Here is a 19,414-nt window from a genome sequence, read left to right as displayed (position 1 = left end):
GCCTGTGAGCCATGGCCGCTGAGCCTGCGCGTCCGGAGCCTGTGCTCCGCAACGGGAGAGGCCACAACAGTGAGAGGCCCGTGTACCACACACACACACAAAAAAGATTACACACTGAGATCAGGCAGGATTTATTCCTGGAATGCAAGGATGGCTCAACATATGCAAATCAATAAAATGTAATACACTATACTAACAGAATGAAGAAATCCATATGATCATCTCAACTGACACACAAAAGCATTTGACAATATTTAACACCCTCTCATGATAAAAACACTCAACAAACTAGGATCAAAGAAAGTTACTGCAACATAATAAAAGCCATATTATAAAAAACTGCAGCAAACATCACACTCAATGTTGAAAGACTGAAAGCTTTTCCTTTAAGATCAGGAACAAGGCAAGGATACCGACTTTCATCACTTCTATTCAACACAATACTGGAAGTTCTAGCCAGATCAATTACGCAAGAAAAAGAAATTAAAAGCATCCAAACTAGAAAGAAGAAGTAAAATTATCCCTGCTTGCAGATGATATAATGTTACAGGTAAAAAACCTATATTCCCCCCCTCAAAATTGTTAGAACTAAGAAATTAATTCAGTAAAGTGGCCACTTTGACCACCAGCAAAGTCAATACACAAAAATTAGTTGCGTTCTGAACAGCAACAATGAACAATCCAAAGAGGAAATTAAGAAAACAATTTCATTTACAATAACATCAAAAAGAATAAAATACTTAGGAATTAACCAAGAAGGTTAAGGACTTATAAAATGAAAACAAAAAAACACTCCTGAAAAAAATTAAAGAAGACATCAAAAAAAGGGATCTCAAACCAGATTCATGTACTGAAAGACAATGCAATCCTTTTCAACATCCCAATGATATGTTTTTGGGCAGAAATAGAAAATCCTATCTTAAAATTCATATAGAATCTTAAGAGACCCTGTATAGCCATACAATCTTGAAAAAGAACAACAAAGCTGGAGGAAAAAAGTGGAAAGGACAAAGTAGAAATCACATTTTCTGATTTCAAAACTTACTACAAAGCTACAGTAATCAAAACAGTGTGGTACTAGCATGTGATAGTCTATATATAGACAAATGGAACAGAATAGAGAGCCTAGAAATAAACCCTCATATACATGATCAAATGATTTTTGACAAGGTTACCAAGACTATTCAATGAGAAAAGAACAATCTTTTCAACAAATGGTGCTAGGAAAACTGGCTATCAATATACAAAGTAATTAAGCTGGCTCCTTATCTAACACTGTATATAAAAAGTAACTTAAAATGGATCAAAGACCTAGATGTAAGAGCTGTAAGTATAACACTCTCAGAAAAAAACACAGGGCAAAAAAGCTTCGTGACATTGGATTGGGCAATGACTTCTTCAATAAAGCACTGAAGGCACTGGCAACAATAGAAAAAATAAGTTGGACGTCATGAAAATTAAAATTTTTTGTGCATCAGGGGACTTCCCTGGTGGCAGAGTGGTTAAGAATCAGCCTGCCAATGCAGGGGACACGGGTTCAATCCCTCATCTGGGAAGACCCCACATGCCGCGGAGCAGCTAAGCCCGTGCACCACAGCTACTGAGCCTGCACTCTAGAGCCTGTGAGCCGCAACTACTGAAGCCCGCGCACCTAGAGCCCATGTTCCGCAACAAAGAGAAGCCACCGCGATGAGAAACCCCTGCACCGCAACAAAGAGTAGCCCCTGCTCGCTGCAACTAGAGAAAGCCTGCAGACAGCAATAAAGGCCCAAAGCAGCCAAAAATAAATAAATTTATTTTTAAAAAAATGTGTGCATCAGAAGACAATAGCAACAGAGTAAAAAAGCAACACAAGGAATGGGAGAAAATATTTGCAAATCATATATCTGATAAGGAATTAATACCTAGAATATGTAGAGAACTCTTAAAACTCAACAACAAAAATAACCTAATTTAAAAATGGGCAAAGGAACGGAATAAAACATTTATCCAAATAAGATATATAAACGGTCAATAAGTACATGAAAAGATATTCAGTATCACTTAAGGAAATGCAAGTCAAAACTATAATAAATACTACTTCATTCACACCCATTAACAGAAAGTAAGTTTTTGGGAGGATGTGGAGAAACTGGAACTGTTGTGCACTGTTGATGGGAATGTAAAATGGTACAGCAGCTCTGGAAAACAGTATGGCAGTTTCTCAAAAAATTAAAAACAGAATCACCATATGATCCAGCAACTGAAAGTGGGGACTCAAAGAGCTATAATGCACATCAATGTTCACTGCAGCACTACTCCCAAGAGCTAAAATGTGGAAGCAATTCAAGTCCATCAATGGAGGAACAGATAAACAAAATGTGGTATATACATGCAATGGCTTCGTTTCAGTCTCAAAAAGGAAGAAAACTCTGACATAGGCTACAACTTGTATGAACCTTGAGGGTATTATGCTAAGTGAAGCAAGCCAGTCAAAAAAGACAAATACTGGGCTTCCCTGGTGGCGCAGTGGTTGAGGGTCCGCCTGCCGATGCAGGGGACACGGGTTCGTGCCCCGGTCCGGAAAGATCCTACATGCCGTGGAGTGGCTGTTTGTGAGCCATGGCCGCTGAGCCTGCGCGTCCGGAGCCTGCGCGTCCGGAGCCTGTGCTCCGCAGCGGGAGAGGCCGCAGCAGTGAGAGGCCCACGTACCGCAAAAAAAAACCACAAATACTGTATGATTCCACTTATGTGAGGTACTTAGAATAGTCAAAACCAGAGAGTCGGAAAGTAGAATGGTGGTTACTAGAGGCTGGTGGAAGAGGAGAATAGGGAATTATTGTTTAATGGGTATAGTATTTCAGTTTTACAAGATTTGAAAAGAGTTCTGGAGATGGATGGTGGTAATGGTAGCAACAACATTATGAATGTATTAATACCACTGAACTGCACCTTTAAAAATGATTAAGATAGTAAATTTTGTGTATCTTACCACAATTTAAAAAAATAATAAAGTAAGATGCTAAGAATGCCAGGAGAGGGCTTAGATATTGTGGCAATTTGACCCAACTGATAAACAAACTCCTGTGGTTGTTTATCCATTCTTCTTTATCTCTCAGATGTTAACTCTGAGAAAAACCATGTCTTGCACATTGCTACTTAAGACCCTTAGTGTTTGGTTCAAGTACATTTCTAATATGCTATGTTAATCGTTTAATACAAAATAAACTTCCTTTATTTTGTATTAAAATAAAGTTTTACATAATTAAAAAAAAATCAAGCCAATCAGTAAAAAACAAACTCATCTTCTAGCTTTTTGTTCCAGGTAAGTCATACGAAAAAAGGGTGCTACTCCCCTCATCAAAAAAGTTGACTCTATCTAATTTTTATTACTAAATAAAAAAATAAAATAAAATAAAATTATTACACTAAAAACAACAAAATAAGGAAATAAATGGTCACAAAAATCTTTGCTTTCAGATAAGGTCAAGACTAATGACAGAATATGTGTGTTGCTAGCTACCAATGTTACCTTCACAGCCAGAGCCAGGGAACTACCTACCTACCAGCAGTGACATCATTTAAAAAAAACACTGTCCCATTGCTTCTGCTATCTACCAACTCCAAAATTCTGGTTTGCTTCATTATATCCATCTGCCAAATTAGTTTGGCTTCTAATATTCAACTTTTTTAGCACAAAAAGAGGGTAAAAGTAAGTATATTTCATAGCTGAAAGTATTACTCAGTGATTCTAGCAGATCATATTTGAATTAACATGTCTTTCAGATCTGAATTATCATTTGTCTTCAATCTACTAGATCTTTATTTTCAATAATGGGCATCTATTTTTTCCAAAAGGATGGTTTAACACACACACACACACACACACACACACACACACACAAGTATACCAATACTCACATATTTTAAACTATCCCTTGGATTAAAAAAAAGTACAAATAGACATAGTGCATGCACATCAATTTGCCAGACAGGGTCCCTGACAGGGACAAAACATAAGGTAGAGAATGTTAACAAGCTGTGTTTGTGTTGAAGAAAAATTGCTTTACGGATATTAGCTAAGACAATCTTTTTTACCCAAAAGTATTTAAAATATAAATCACAACATTAAGAAGCCATTTGGAGACTGATATTTACATATTTTCTTTTACGTGGGACACTTGCTATATAAGAATATTTTATTGGTTTCCTCCAAACTATAGTCCAAACAATATTTCTCTCAACACCTCTCATCTATGTTACTTATGGTACGATGTATGCAGAGTCATCTACCACAACCAGATAGCCTGGTGAGATTGACGGTCCTTTTGCATTTATCATCCCTATTCCATTTTTCAACAGCAGAATACTTCTTGATTGTTGTATATAAATGGAAACATTGTCTTTAGAGTACATGTAGTTCAACATACAAAGAGAGAGATACCAATTACGTGTTGTTATATATAAATGTGGGTGTGTTTATATATACCATTACACAATATAATACAAATGTATATTGAGAGGTATCATTTCTTTGCCCATATTAAGTCTTGCTATTTTAAAAGCTAACCAATTTGCAAATTGTGTAACCTCCCTAAATCACTTTGTACACCTATACAGCACTTTACAATTCAAAAGCACTACCAAATAACTCAATTTACTCTTACAAAGTCATGCAATCTATGATTTAAATACTCCTTCCCTCTTTTTATGAAGTTAAATGATTTACCCAAGGTCATGCACTGTAGGGATAAAGCTAGAATTTAACCCAGACTTTAAGACTCTGTGTTCTCTTTTTACTATGTTACAAGTGATCCAGCAGAATTAGCTCTGAAGCCTACCATGAAGGTCTGCAACAAAGTCAGATCTATTAACATCAGCAAGTAAATTACTTAATGTACCTTAAATTGGTACTGAAATCATCTGATAAAAAAACCTGTTCCATACTAACAGTCTCATTGGGTCTTTAAATTCATGGAAGAATTTTACCATACCATAAAAGTATCTCATGTGCTCACAAAGCACATATCTCAAATCTTCTAACTTTGATAACCTTAGCAATCAACTGAAATTATAACTGATCTTCCTTTACCTGGCAAGTAACTGACTGTATGAGATTCAAAGCTATATCTCCAACTGCCCACTAAACACATTTATTTAGACATACCATAGGCATGCCAAACTCATCAAATCCCAAACTGAATCTGCCTCTAAACCTCTTCTTACTGCATCCTCTACCTCACTTCGCAGTACTACAATCTATCTAATCTAGTTACCCCCACCAGAAGCAGTGGCAGTAATCCATGGGATCCCATGCCCAATCCATCACCAAGTTCTATCAATATTATCTGTGGAATTTTCCCAAACAATCCCCTTTCATCCTTCCCTGCAACCATTAACCTAGAACAGACCCTAATTACTGCCTGCATGGGTAAGTACACAGCTGCCCCTCAGTCTTCTTCACTATAGTCTTGCCATTCTCATTTAGAACCTTCCTCTACACAAACAGAATGACCTATTTAAAAAAAACTTGTTTTGCTGAAAACTAATCTGCAGAGGTGCTCTGAGAGGAAGGAAAAAAAAAGTCATGCCAGAGATTTATAATACATCTTGGCATACCAAGAAAGATGAGAAATCCTAAATCAAGAAATAGCAGAACTTAAAACTAGAATTTCATAAGTGTATTAGATCAGAGTCCTTTCTCCACCTTAATCCTATTAATAGCCTAAAACAAAACAAAAAAACACTTTGAGAAATGCTATTATAAAACAAAAATTGTGACCATGCCACCTTTCTTCCTTATAACCCCAACACTTTGGGATAAAGTCCAAGACCATCAGAACTGGTATAGCAGACCCTGCCTAACTCTAAGCAAAAGCTCCAGTCTTATCTCTGACTACAGAGTTCCAAATGATGTGTAATGCATGAATTATCTCCTACAATGTTCTGCCTTTGTCCTTTGCCTACAGCAGTTCTCTCCTAAAGTATCATGTGTCCTCCCAAGCCTAATTTCTCACTTCTCAAGACTCACTGAACTCAAGTAACACTTTATCCAGAAAACTTGCTTGACCACATCAGGTTAAATTATGTACCTCTTCTCCATCTTATCAAAATGGCTCACCACACACATCACTCAACACATTTTACTGAAATTATCTTTTTAAGTACCTATCTCCTTATCAGACTGAAAAGTTACTCCTGAAAGCCTACCCTAGGATGTTAGAACCTGGTTAACTCACCTTAAATTCCTTAGGATCCAGCTCAGTGCTACACATACAGTACACATCTTCCTCAACTTATGATGGCATTATGTCCAGTTAAATGGTTGAAAATGCATTTAATACACCAGACCTATGGAACATCATAGCTTAGCGGAGCCTACCTTAAACACACTCAGAACACTTACATTAGCCTACAGTTGGGCAAAATCATCTAACACAAGCCTATTTTATAATAAAGTGTTGACTATCTCCTGTAATTTATTGAATACTGTGAAAGTGAAAACAGAATCACTGTATGGGTACAGAATGGTTCTAAGTGTATCGGTTGTTTGCCCTTGTGACAGAGTGGCTGACGGGGAGCTGTGGCTGGCTGCTGCCGTCCTGCATCGCAGAGCATCATTTGGCCTATCACCAACCAGGAAAAAGATCAAAATTCAATTGAATGTGTATCACTTTTGCACCATTGTAAAGTTGAAAAATCCTAAGTCAAATTAGGTCAGGGACCATCTGTAGATATTAAATGCCTGTTGCATTTAAACTATTTCCCACTGAAAAAAATGTTGCTTCTTGATTTTCTGTTTATGTACTTTTTCAAGGTAACCTGAAAAAAGAAGAAAGACTTGACCATGACAGAATCACAATTTCATCTAATGAAGCACTAAAAATAGGATATAACTTCCCTACTAGATCTTCGTGAGTCAGGTCTCTTACTTATCTTACCTAAGTTCTATGAATGTCCAAAGAACCCCAAACTTCCCACACTAATCCCCTCCAAATTATACAAGAAGGCAAGAAAATAAGTCAGAGGATTTATTTCTTTCATCACTTGCCTCTAGCTCGAAATGTCAAACCCCATTCATAGTTAGCATACTTATTTAAAACTTTTAATACTGCACTTTAGCTAGCAGCCCATGGGTGAAAGCAATGAAAAGGATTTTAACATTATGTTCACAACTAGTTTATACATTAGAATTCAAATAAAGTATAAACTACACATTTAACATTAGGCAAAAAGAGGGTTACAGCTACTTGGTAAGGAAGGTGGATTGAACACACAGATCTAATTTTACCCCACCCCCAAACTTACTATATTGTTGTTGTTTTTTCCTTTAAGGCATAATCTCACAAAAACAAGGAGAACTAAAGAGGCAATAAAACCAAATTTTGGAAGCAGGAAAACAAAGGAATTGCTCTTATGAGCATAGATGGAAAAGAAACAGAATGTGGAAATATATTATACTGGAAATTGTATATGTGTATACGAACATATGTATGTGTGTGTATCTACTGACCAATCAACTGATTGATCAACATATAGATTTAAAATACTCCACAACCTAACTGGGTTTTATTTCAAGAGGGCAAGATTTATTTAACATTAGGAAATCGAACAATATAATTCACCACATGAACAGAATAAAGGAGAAAAACCATTTGATTATCTAACATAGAGAAAATATACTTGAAAAAATTCGACTTTCATTTATAACAAAACTCTTAGCAAACCAGAAACAGAAATAAATTCTATTAATTATTGGTTAAGGATTTCAGTACAAGAACTATAGAGCAAAAATCTACCTAATGATGAAAACAAAGACTTCTCTTTGAGAACAGGAATAAAACATGAATGCTTGTGTTTACTATTCACGTTTCACAGTTTATTAGATATCCTAGCCAGAACAGTAAGGCAAAAAAAAAAAGAAAGAAAGAAAGGCGTAAAGATGGCAAAGGAGGAAATAAAACTATCGTTTACAAATGATATGATTATGTTCATAGAAAATTCAATGAACTACTGATTATTAGATAAAGAGTTTAACAAAGCCACTGGATAAAAAATCATCTAAAAAATCTACTTGTAGACATCAGCAAGAAACAATAAAACTGAAAATTACTGCTACATAGAACTAAGAATGGCCAAATTTTTAAAGTCTGAAAATACCATGGGGTAGCTAGGACATCATTTTTTGCCCCTCAACTCCAAATCTACTCTCACTATCTGCCTGTGATAATGGAGGTTCACTCTGTAAGCACTTCTCTTTTACAGCTGCGTGGTGTTCAGCCCTATCCGTAGAGGATGCCATAGAGTTAAATGTTACTAATTCAGACTGCTGTTTCCTGCCCAACAGTGTTGCTCCACTCTCGCCTCAAGGGAGCGTTTTCTGCTTGCTCAGTGACTTCTAGGCAGAGGCTGGAAGAGTCTTCTCCAAGAAATCTGACCAATTAATCAAAAAGACCTAAAATACTGACACTTGGGGTTCCCCATTATGAGATCTACTCAGGTGACTCTACAATGAAGTTCACAGTCGACAAGCCCCACTCGCACTCAGAGCTTTCAAATAGCTGACTTTTAATCACGAGCAGGTAACCAAAGACGATAAGCCTAGAAAAAGAGCAACTCAAGGAAATAGAAACTACTCAGATGGAAAAAAAGACATATTATTAGTATCTCTGGGGACAAGAGAAGATTTATCAATTAAGTAAACTCTTAGAAATGAACATGATAGTATAAGTAAAAAAAACTCAACAGGAAGGCTATTAGGAAAAGCTGATGAAATTTACCAGAAAGTAAAGCTAATAGAAAACCCAGCTTAGATGATTAAGAGCAGATTTAGACAACTGATGGAAAACTGTGGGTTGAATGAGTTTTAAGTACACAGAAAACTAAGGAAATGAAAAAGACAACTGTTAACTCTAGGTGGTAACAAAAACTGGGGCAACAAAGGAAAAATAATAATTAACTACATGGCTTATCTCTGCATAGTATACATATATGTTCAAAATAATAATGTAAACACTGAATATTGACATAATCAAAATTACAAGATAACTATCTGGGAAGGATAGGAAGTATATGTGTGTATGGAGTGGGGAAAGGTAGAAGAAACAGCAAATTCCCCATTATCTACAGTGGAAAGTTAACAGATAATGCCTAAACCAAACCAACAAACAAAAAGTAGTATAATTACAAGAGCATGTAATGATAGAAATTTTATTATAACACCAAAAGGATCAACTAACAATTAACAGTAGTTGACCCTGGAGAGGGAGAAAAAGGTGAGAAGGAGGCTAGGACATGCCATTTTGTCTAAAAAGAAAACAAACAAACAACAAAAACCCTTGTAAACCTAACTCTTTATGTTCATATACAACTTTTATTAAAGTATAACCTTAAAAAAATTAATAGCTTGCCCACATTATAAAAATAAACTAAAAAATAAGATTTTTAAAAAAAGATCATATTCACAATAAGCAAAAAAAACTTCATACTTAGGAATAAACTCAACAAAAATGTACAAGATGTGGATTAAGAAACTACTGCTACTTAACTGGGGGACCTAAATAAATGTAGAGATAAGCAGTTCCTAGACTGTGAACATAACAGTTCTTAATTGGATGGATAAATGTAAACCCAATTATAACTAAAAACTACATTATTCTAAGGATTACCTGGAATAATAAATGCACAGCATTATCAAGAATGTTTCAAAAAATATTTTGCTAAGTGATAAGCGTAGGTTCAGAACTATTATCCAGTGAGATCCCAATGCTAAATGAAGGCATTAAGGGTGATTTTATATTTTCTTAATTTTGCTTATTTGTATTTTCTCTTTTTTAAAATCAATGTAGGAGTCCTTTTAAAATAAATTATGTTATTTAAAAAAAAAAGAAAGGCAGTTAATAGGTTAATGAGTCCAATAGCTCAGACCATATCACACAGATCTACCATATCACATAATCTCAATAATGAACTAAGTTTCTTTGTTTTGATTCCGTTGATGTCTTTTTATCCATACCATTATAGCAATAATAAGATGGCCAAGAAGGCAAAAGTATATTTAATTAACCAATTTAAGGATGAACAAAAATCCAGTACTATGAGTTCTCCAACAAGGACAGCAGAGAGAAAAATGGAAAGAAAGATAATCCAGTAGGTCAAAAAAGGAGAACTTCCTCAGGATCCATACAGTGTGATATTGAGAGTTTTCTTCCCCTAGGATTCTGTTTGTTTTAAACCAAATTTATTTTAAGATCTCCGTGAAAGAGAAAAAGTTTATTATTTCCATATACATATGAACTGAGGCAAAGAGCAGTCATGTGACTTGTTTGAAATTATACAATTAAGTCAATGGCTGAACTGTAAACAGAACCTAGGGATACCCGACTGCTAGTCTGATGCTCTAACTAATGGATCATGCTCCCTGCTATGTAATAGGACTGTTTCCTTTAATTACAATTTCTTCATTCACCATCAGATTATCAGCCAGAGGCTTTATCATTGGTTTTGCTCTTCTTGTATTCATGGCATTACTCCAAGAATATGAGATTTACATGATAAAAAATATAAAGACCACTGTTTATGTATCATACCAAATCTGAAAATTCCAACCAGTGTGACACAGACAGTTCACAAGCCTGCACTTAATGGCACATTTATAGGTAAAACTGCAATTTTAGCATCCATTTTGGGCTCGTCAGTGACCTGGAGAAAATTAGTTTTGTTTTTATAGAATCACTAATGTCAGTGCACTTAAAATCTTACATTAGAGCATTCTATGGTCTCATCAGTCAACAATATTCACAAATATGACCTATATATAGAAGTCGAAAGGGTAGCAGATTTCAGAGCATTTGTGATGTTGGGAAGTAGAATAAGATAAAAATCATGACATGCTCTTACACTCTATCCTGAAATCTATAAGACAAAATTGACTGGGTAAACAAGTAAGTATCTGAGAAGAGGTGTGCAGTCACTTGTCTTTGAGAAGCACTTTGTGTTTCTTTGGCACATATCACGGCAGCAGTAGTAGCAGCAGCCTTGCCCTTGGTGCTGATTTCTTACTACTCTAAATGCCTCCTCTGAGCCAGAATACACTGGCTGTTGCTGATCATGCTGTGAGACACCTGCACTGGCTACTAGGCTTGTCATGACGCACAAAACCCTACCATCTTCAGCTTGACATTGTGCAAGTTATAATTATTCATCCAAATGAATATGTCAGAGCAGCAGCAGCAGACCTCTCATCAGAGCAAAAGAAAAATACATCAAAACATTATCAACCCAGCAGGAAGACAGGGACCATAAGGAAAATTACCCATTTTTAATATGGATGCCACAAAGCCATGCCTATTATTTTACAAAAAGAAAGGAAAATAAAGATCTTCCAAGTTTAAAGTCCAGAAACACTGAATCCAAAGAGGAAATGTACAAAAAGCAGACAAGGAATTTTTTAAAATCAATTATCTGGAAGCTATTTACAATCTTTTAAATATAAGTTTGCTATTAGACTACAATAGTAACATTTATTTCGCTTAAGAACCACATCTGTTTAAAAATTGTTTAAAAAGAAAAAAGATGGGAACTCCCACAAGCAGAATTGTGTCCAATAGGTCAATGATAAAAGATACACAGCAAAGAAGTTTGATGTTGCTTCATATTTCCAAAATGTAAACTAACATTGCCAACACTTTTATCACATCTAAAAAGACTCAAGAGTTCATACTTGCTGGCAGTATCACCAAAATGCTTACGATGTACAGCTAGACTCTAACAAGAGGCAAATAGTATATTTTGAAAGTTTTCTGAATTTTAGTGGTTTATGTAAAAGAAAAACTGAAATCACCCCAGACCGCCACAAATGAAGATAAATCCAAATTCTTTGAGCATATATAAAATAGGCAAGTGTAAATACAATTCCTATCTCATACTTAAATATGAAAAAAAATATAACTTTTATAACAGACTTTAGGAGAATATCTTTTCAGAACAAGATATGGAAGATATTCTCATTCAATACACAAAAAGCAGAAATCACGAAAAGAGTGATAAATGTGACCACACTGAAACGTTAAACTTCTGATTGAAAAAATGTATCATATACAAAGTTAAAAAACATGCCACAGGGAGAAGATACTTATATCCCATATAACCAATAAATAACTAGTATTCAAAATATATAAGAAATGCTTATAATAAAACACAAAAATTTAAGTAGGCAAAGATAAACACAATAATAATGAGTATCAGTTTTTGATAAGAATTAAGGTCACACTAAAATCAGACTAAGACTTAGAAAGGATTTGGGAAAGTAGGAATTACTATGCATTGCTGGGTAGGAGTATAAAGTTATGCAACCGATTTTAGAAGATAACTTGGCAATATTTTGTAATCTCAAAGAGATGCATTCCCTACAATACAGCATTTTCACCTCTAGGCATAAACCACACTAAAAGTCTCACATATGTAAAAGGAAACACAGAAGAATGTTCACTGCAGCACTGTTTAAGAAAGAAATTGTGAACAACCATATAAGTAGGGCAATGAATAAATTAACTGATGGATTCATATAATGAAATGATATAAAGCATTTAAAATGATATAAGATCATGGGTAAATCTCAGAAACAATGTTGTATAAGAAAGGTCAGACTGCAAAAATATTATAGAATATGGCATAAACAAATGTAGCAAAAAAGTATGCATGGATAGCATACACACCAATTCCAGTCAAGTGGTTTACCTCTAGAAAGGGAAAGAAGGAAAGAAAGAGGAAAGGAGAGAAGCAAAAGAGGGATAAAGTTTTAGGTCCCAGAATATTTTATTTCTGAGAGACAGAGAGAGAGAGATCTGAAGCAAATGTGACAAAATATTAAACATGTCAAATTTCAGTTGTGGTTAAAATGGTATCCAAATTTTTATCTGTACTATACTAAGAATTTTAGTATGTTCTTTTAATTTAAAAAAAGAATTTATGACATTCCAGTTACTACTAATTAATTCTGTATTCTTAAAACTAATACAAAATAGAAAACTTGACGTATGACCCAATTAAATCTAAATCTGAATTTGAATTAATATTATAAACACTTATTCCATACTTATATGTGCAAGGCACTGAGCTGGTGTTAAGTAGGGATAGAAAATTCAGAAGAAATTGCCCTCTAAGATTTTCTAGTGTTAAAGTCACAAACTAGTTTTGCTAAATGGCAGGATAAGGTAAGTGCTGAACAGTCTTTTTGTGGAGATGCAAACTTTTTCACAGATTAAAGTCTGGGGAAAACTTTTATGATTATCTAAATTTAAAAAACTAGGAAACTCATCAAAAACATATTCCCAAGGTTGGATCTTGGGATTTTAATAAATATTAAATTATAATTTAGAGATAGCATATCTGGAAAGAGTAATACGATCTAGGTACAATGTTATATCATGACCTCACATAATACATAAAGATAAAGTTTATAGAGCCAAATAGAAAATGTATATTCATGTTTTTTAAAAAGTATGCAATTTATGTATAATTCCAATTCTTTAAAAAACAATCAAAACAGTATTTCTTATACATTTATAACATATATCAGAATATCAAAAGCAAATCACAGGGTTTTTCCTCCCCTTTATTTTGCTGTGTTTTCTTGATTTCCATTGGAAGGAGGGAGATTTTTGTTTTAAAAGAAGAAAACAAGAAAACTATTTTTAAAATATATATGGTATGATTAAAATTTGACCCTTCACAAGACCATTTAAATCCTGTTAGGCTTTTTTTTTTTAAAACTAACTTCATATACAAGACAATTATTACTTTACTCTATATATTATAATTTAAAATATAAGTATAAATTTTCACTTGAACCTACCAAAACTTCATAACAAAAATAAGGGTAGTCTCTATTTAGAGAACATTTGTAAAACGTCACTAGGAATTTTTGTTTCGCTTTGCATAAGAACAGAAAGTTTCTCTTCATTTTGGTATCAATTTACTTGGTGAGACAAGGACTATGCCTGTCATCATTAGACTGTTCTTTGAATCTAACCACCATTCTGCCAGATCTTTAAAAATCACACACGTGAATGGTGATGATAGAACTGTTGATAATCATACCATATTTTAGCCACATAATGGTACAATTTACAATGCATTCCTAAATACATTAACTTGTTAAATATCAGCAATGTATTGAGAAATTGACAGGAGTAGAAGAATCTCCTATATTCTTTACTCAAAGTAAGAATGTTCCAAAGCACTTACAAAAACAGTATAGTCTAAGTTCAAGGATGAACTAAGGACAAACACTTTAAAACAATAAAAACTGAATAGAAATGGCAGGGTTTATATTTTCAGTCGTAACTCATTCTCTGAAAAAGATTCTCTGATATTATGTCTGAAAAATGTCACCCAATTTTTAACCTACTGCTCACTGCTTTTATAAAGAGTTCCTTAGGATTTAAATTTAAAGTAAAATTTCTGTCAATAGAGCTTCTTCAAGTTTAACACTCTCAAAGTCCTGTTTATAAATAAATGCTTAAAGAAAACTGAAAAAAATCACTTGTAATCTATAATGGCCACTTATAAGTAAACAGAACGTGCTTTTTAGCTACTTAAAATAAATTTAAGAATTTACCTGTGGTGTCCAGGAAACAGAAAACGAAACAGGAAAATCCACAATACAATCTGGTGATTCTGCAGGGTACTATAAAAAAGCATAAAGTTAGGTCATTTTTGCTTCGGTGTGACAATTTCACATAAAATATTTTCAAAAAACTGAATATATTAGAAAAAGTATTATTATAAATGCAAATGTATTATATATCAATATTTCCATTCTATTACTATAGAGATATTAAGAGCTGATTAACAGTCAAGTTAAGCTCAAAAGGTACAAAGTTTGGTGATTTGGGGGTGCCAAACCAACCGGTTTTGAAAAAAAGACTAATGAATTAAGTCAGTGTCAGGTCAGCTGCTAATGTGATTTGAGGGGTAAACCACACTGAATCTCAGTTTCTTTATCTTTAAAGTGAGAGATCAAAATGGTTGATATTTAATTTCCTTTCAGTCTAAAATTTAACCTCGAATAGCCTCAGACACTTGTTAAAAGAGACAATATTTGTTAAAAGAATCAAGAAATGCACAAAAATGAACACATATAATTATCAATTAAAGAAGTATTTTCCACAAAAAAAGCATTTAATTTTAGCAGAAGATAAATAAAAAGAAACAACGAAATGTCTCTGGCTTATTAAGGGAAAACAATAGTTTTAAGAAAAATCTTTTCATGGTTGATAAATAGAAAATTAATTACTCAATAGTTTTATACAAAAAATAATAGTCATAGGACTAACCAGGTTTCTAAGTTAAGAAAGACAAAAGGTAGTTTTTCTTAAAATCAATTTTGTTATTAGAGAATTGTACTACATGATTTCTCTAAGATTCAGTCTGGATTCCTGAAAGTCACACGTAATTTTTAAAGTGCTCATTTCTTTCCAATACAAAGCTAAATTTACTAACATGAAAATTAGTTTTAGGAAAACTCCTTTCTCTCATTTGACAAAATGTTTAAAATAAGTTTTAGACTTTCACTTTTTTCATCCTCTTATTTTTAACTACTTTGTTGCATAGCAAAAGGGCACAAAAAGTTATCACTATAGTATTTGTCACAAACATCAGCCCATTTGAAATCAATGCTCGGAAAAGAATTAACATTTAGTTACAATGACAGTCTGGTTAAAAATAAACCTATCAATGTATACTCTGACTAATGGTATCTAGCTATGCAGAAGTGATAACACAAAGGTAAATATACAGGAAACCATATAGAAATATAACAGTGCTCTAAGTTAGAGGAAAAAAAGAAAGAAAGGTCTGGCTGGGATTACAGAAGAAGCCCTATTCCAGACAATTCAAACTATTAGATGATGTACGTCAGATTATAACTGCTGCAATCACTGGAAAAACTATTTGTACACTATTTTTTATAAGGCATGTGATTATCTCAAAGTAAATGCAGGCAGAGATCTTAGCTTTCTCTGGTTTCTAGTGCTGCTAACTAACTTGTGACCTTGGATAAGTCACTGAACTTCTCTGGCTGTTTTATATGTAAAAATGATGGAACTCAACTAAAAGCACTGTAAAATCTCTTTTCCCTCTAAAAAATGTTAATATTCTGCAAAAATAATAATGCACACTTAAAACCTCCTTGGGTCAAAAATGGAATATTTAGTTCACCTTGAGTTGCTATTTATCATCTACTGAGCTGACAATGAACAATATCAACTCTCTAACTTAAACAATCATCAACCCAGTTAAGAGTATGAACTTAATGTTTACTGTATACAGAGTAGATAAACCAAGTAAAGTGTCTTAACTTTGGAAGTCATTAAGTACGTAGGGCACATTATGTTAAAAGAGAATATGATCCTACATTCAAATAGGGCTCAGGGTAGTAAATGGCACATATGTACTGATAAAGAAAGAGATCCACAGGGAGTTAAACAAAAAGCAGGTTATAATAAATATAATATGATGCCACATATCTGAGATAACATTCAAATATATATTTTAGGTGTAATTATGCAAACATACAAATATGTATATAATAAATGAGACTGATCCATATGTTTGTGGCTTTACTGTCTATGAGTTAAATGTATATATATTGTGTTAATTATATTCACTTCCAAGATCAATTCTGTTTATATAATATAATAAATGCTACATAACTGTATTGAACCTAAAAAGCACAAATTTATACACTTCTGGATGATTTAACATGAATTATGCAGTAGCATCCTAGATACTCATTTTTGGAGTTGTTTGTATTGTAGTACTAACTACAACAGCGATAACTGAATATTGTAAAATGACTGTCAAAATTCAGATTATTTTTCAACAGTAAGTTATAGGTATATACAAAGCCACTAGAGACTAACTGCCAAAAGCTTCACTTTAGAAATCCAGGTGACAAGAACAACAAAAGCTCCACCTAAAGAAACTAATTGAAAAACAGAGTAATTTATAATTTTTCATTAATATAGTTTTACAAGTCTCAGTTGAAACAATTCAATCAAATCAATAACTGTAAGAGAAAATAATTATTATATAATATTAAGTATATATTTTTGTCACAAACAATATTTTTTAGACTCTATAGTATACTTTTCTATGGAAAAATTTAACCCAACCCAAACTGTGATTGGACCCCCCCAGCAAAAGAATACACACAAATTGCGGCAGATTACAAAAACAGCCATCAGAGACAGAGTGCCCAGCCTCTGAAACATATCTATGATTCGTTTTTCAAGTAGTTCTGATCTTGGCCAAAGCTAAGGAAGCCCTAGGCTACTTCTTTTTTAAAGGAAGACAAAAATTTCATCCCATGGTTTAGGATGAACTGTAAATACTGCATAAAAACACACCTATAAAACTGACAAAATTCAACTGTTTCTCATTGTATTTCTTTTTGATTTATATACTTACTTTTAATGGGGGATGTCTAGACAAAATTGGTATTGTTTTCCTTGTGGGTTTTGGGAGACAGTGAGGTAGAGTGGCAGAATTGGGAGAGTATGTATTCAGGAATCAAAACAAATGCATTTCTTTACTACGTATCAAAAAATATCAGATAAAAGAAATAGAGGTTTGTGTATTTACAAAAACAAGCGTGTTGTAAGGTTTGTCAAAAAAGAGCCTGACCCTTTAAAATTCAGTTTGGATTAAGATTTTGCATTATGTACTCTTAACATGTAAGTTTTAGCTTTCACTGTTTTTAACTGGCAATCCCAAATATTCCTAAGAAAGAAATGACCACATCTAAAAGACAACTTTAGTCTCTATGAAAACCAAACTAAACGGACAAATAAAGACTCTAATAAATCATACCAACACAAGATTCATTTAGTTTCAGCCTGTCTTTTTTTTCTTTTTTAAATGCAAGTCTTTTTCTTACTAACTCAAATACAGCTTTCTCTTCTCTCTTGCCAGGGCATCCATAACAGTGCTCACAGCTATCGATGCTGCAAAAACTGACACTTGAAAATATCTTCTAGAGAAATGTTAAAAGTGTCACCTTATCTACCTTGAAAAGTTATAAGAAAAAGCAGACAGAATGGACCATACTAATGGCTACACATCCTCCCTCTCAATACTACCAATAATGTCATTAATCAAAATTAATAATAAAGTCTTGTAGCTGTAGTGATAGGCAATGTAGACTTAAATCATTATCTCTTAGTAGAAAAGACTCCAAAAATGAGGCTTTAAAAAAAAAAGAATCGGGACAGGATGTATTTTAAATTTTTCATTTTGGTCTTCATAGCAGCAAAGCAACTTTTATCAATGTACAAAATATAAACAAATAAAACTTTGAAGAAAATGACAGAACCCTTGCCACTGGCAGTATATGACTCTGGAAGGATAAAGGCAGATTTCTCCTTGATCTTAAAAAAACACACCTTTAAAAATTAAAAAAGAAAATAAAAACTTTTTCATTTAATAAAAATATTCATGTAACTTATTTTACAAAGATTTCTATCCCACTAATTTTTTCTCAAAACTTATTACATATAAATCTCGAAATTATACATAAACATTCTGTGTGTAAGAAAGAGAATGAGTCATTTCTCAATTTGTCTGATATAGAGGCACTATAAGACACCAACTTTTCTGTGTCACCCAGTACAGCTTTATATATTAATTTTCTCTCATGAAAAGCTTAAATGCCAGGCACATTTTTAAAAAGGACAAACACAACTCATCTTTTCATCACTACAATCTCATGAAAAAGAGTTGATTGATGACTCCTAGGGACAATTAAAAAAAAGTTAGATGACCTGGTTTTCTCAAAGTCTAATGTTTCCCCAGTGATTACTAAGTAAATGATTAATAACCTGAACTTGCTTATTCCACTTATTTCTCAAAATTCACAATCTATAATTAAAAAATAAAGACGAAACAGCTATGTTTTGTGCCAATAAAATTAGTGAGTAGTTATAGACGACTAGCCTGTAAGGGCTCTATAAATAGAAGTGTATAACCTTTGCAAAATTTTTAAACAGAGAAGTAAAAAAATTTCAGCCAAGACAACAGAAGAAAGTATGCATATGTGTGTGCCTGTGTTTGAGGGGTCGGGGGAAGTCAGAAATAAGAACAACAAAGGTAATTCACAGTAGGAGTTGAAGACAAAAGACTTTCTTCAGTAGAACTTTACTTGGAATTGGAATAGTGGACACTTCCAACTCTTTTCTACATAGGATGTTACAAAAATAACATTATGGTACTTTGAGGCTGCCAAACCTTATTTGTAGTATTTCTTTACTATATTTTGATCAAATTTGAATTAAAACAGTGACATGAAATTATAGGTAGGCTTTGGGAAACTTAGTGAATACATTTTTTGAGGCGTTCCCAAATAATTTATTTATTTGGTCGTGTCGCACAGCAT

General features: G+C 33.5%; 1 protein-coding gene across 5 annotated transcripts in view; it reads right to left on the bottom strand.

The window, feature by feature from the left end:
* The window catches only part of FANCL (FA complementation group L), a 78,620-nt gene that overhangs the window by 26,759 nt on the left and 32,447 nt on the right, over nt 1-19,414 (bottom strand). For all 5 annotated transcript variants that reach the window (XR_004477376.2, XM_033407273.2, XM_033407269.2 and 2 more), the window contains one exon: nt 14,600-14,668. Coding sequence is in view for 4 of the 5 variants with exons in the window: in XM_033407273.2 (XP_033263164.1) it covers nt 14,600-14,668 (69 nt within the window). In the remaining variant the exon portion in view is untranslated. The remainder of the gene's footprint in view (nt 1-14,599; nt 14,669-19,414) is intronic.

This window comes from Orcinus orca, chromosome 13 (assembly GCF_937001465.1).
Source record: "Orcinus orca chromosome 13, mOrcOrc1.1, whole genome shotgun sequence".
Classification (NCBI taxonomy): Eukaryota; Metazoa; Chordata; class Mammalia; order Artiodactyla; family Delphinidae; genus Orcinus; species Orcinus orca.
Note: the sequence above shows the minus strand (reverse complement) of the source record. Positions and strands in the feature narration are given on the sequence as shown.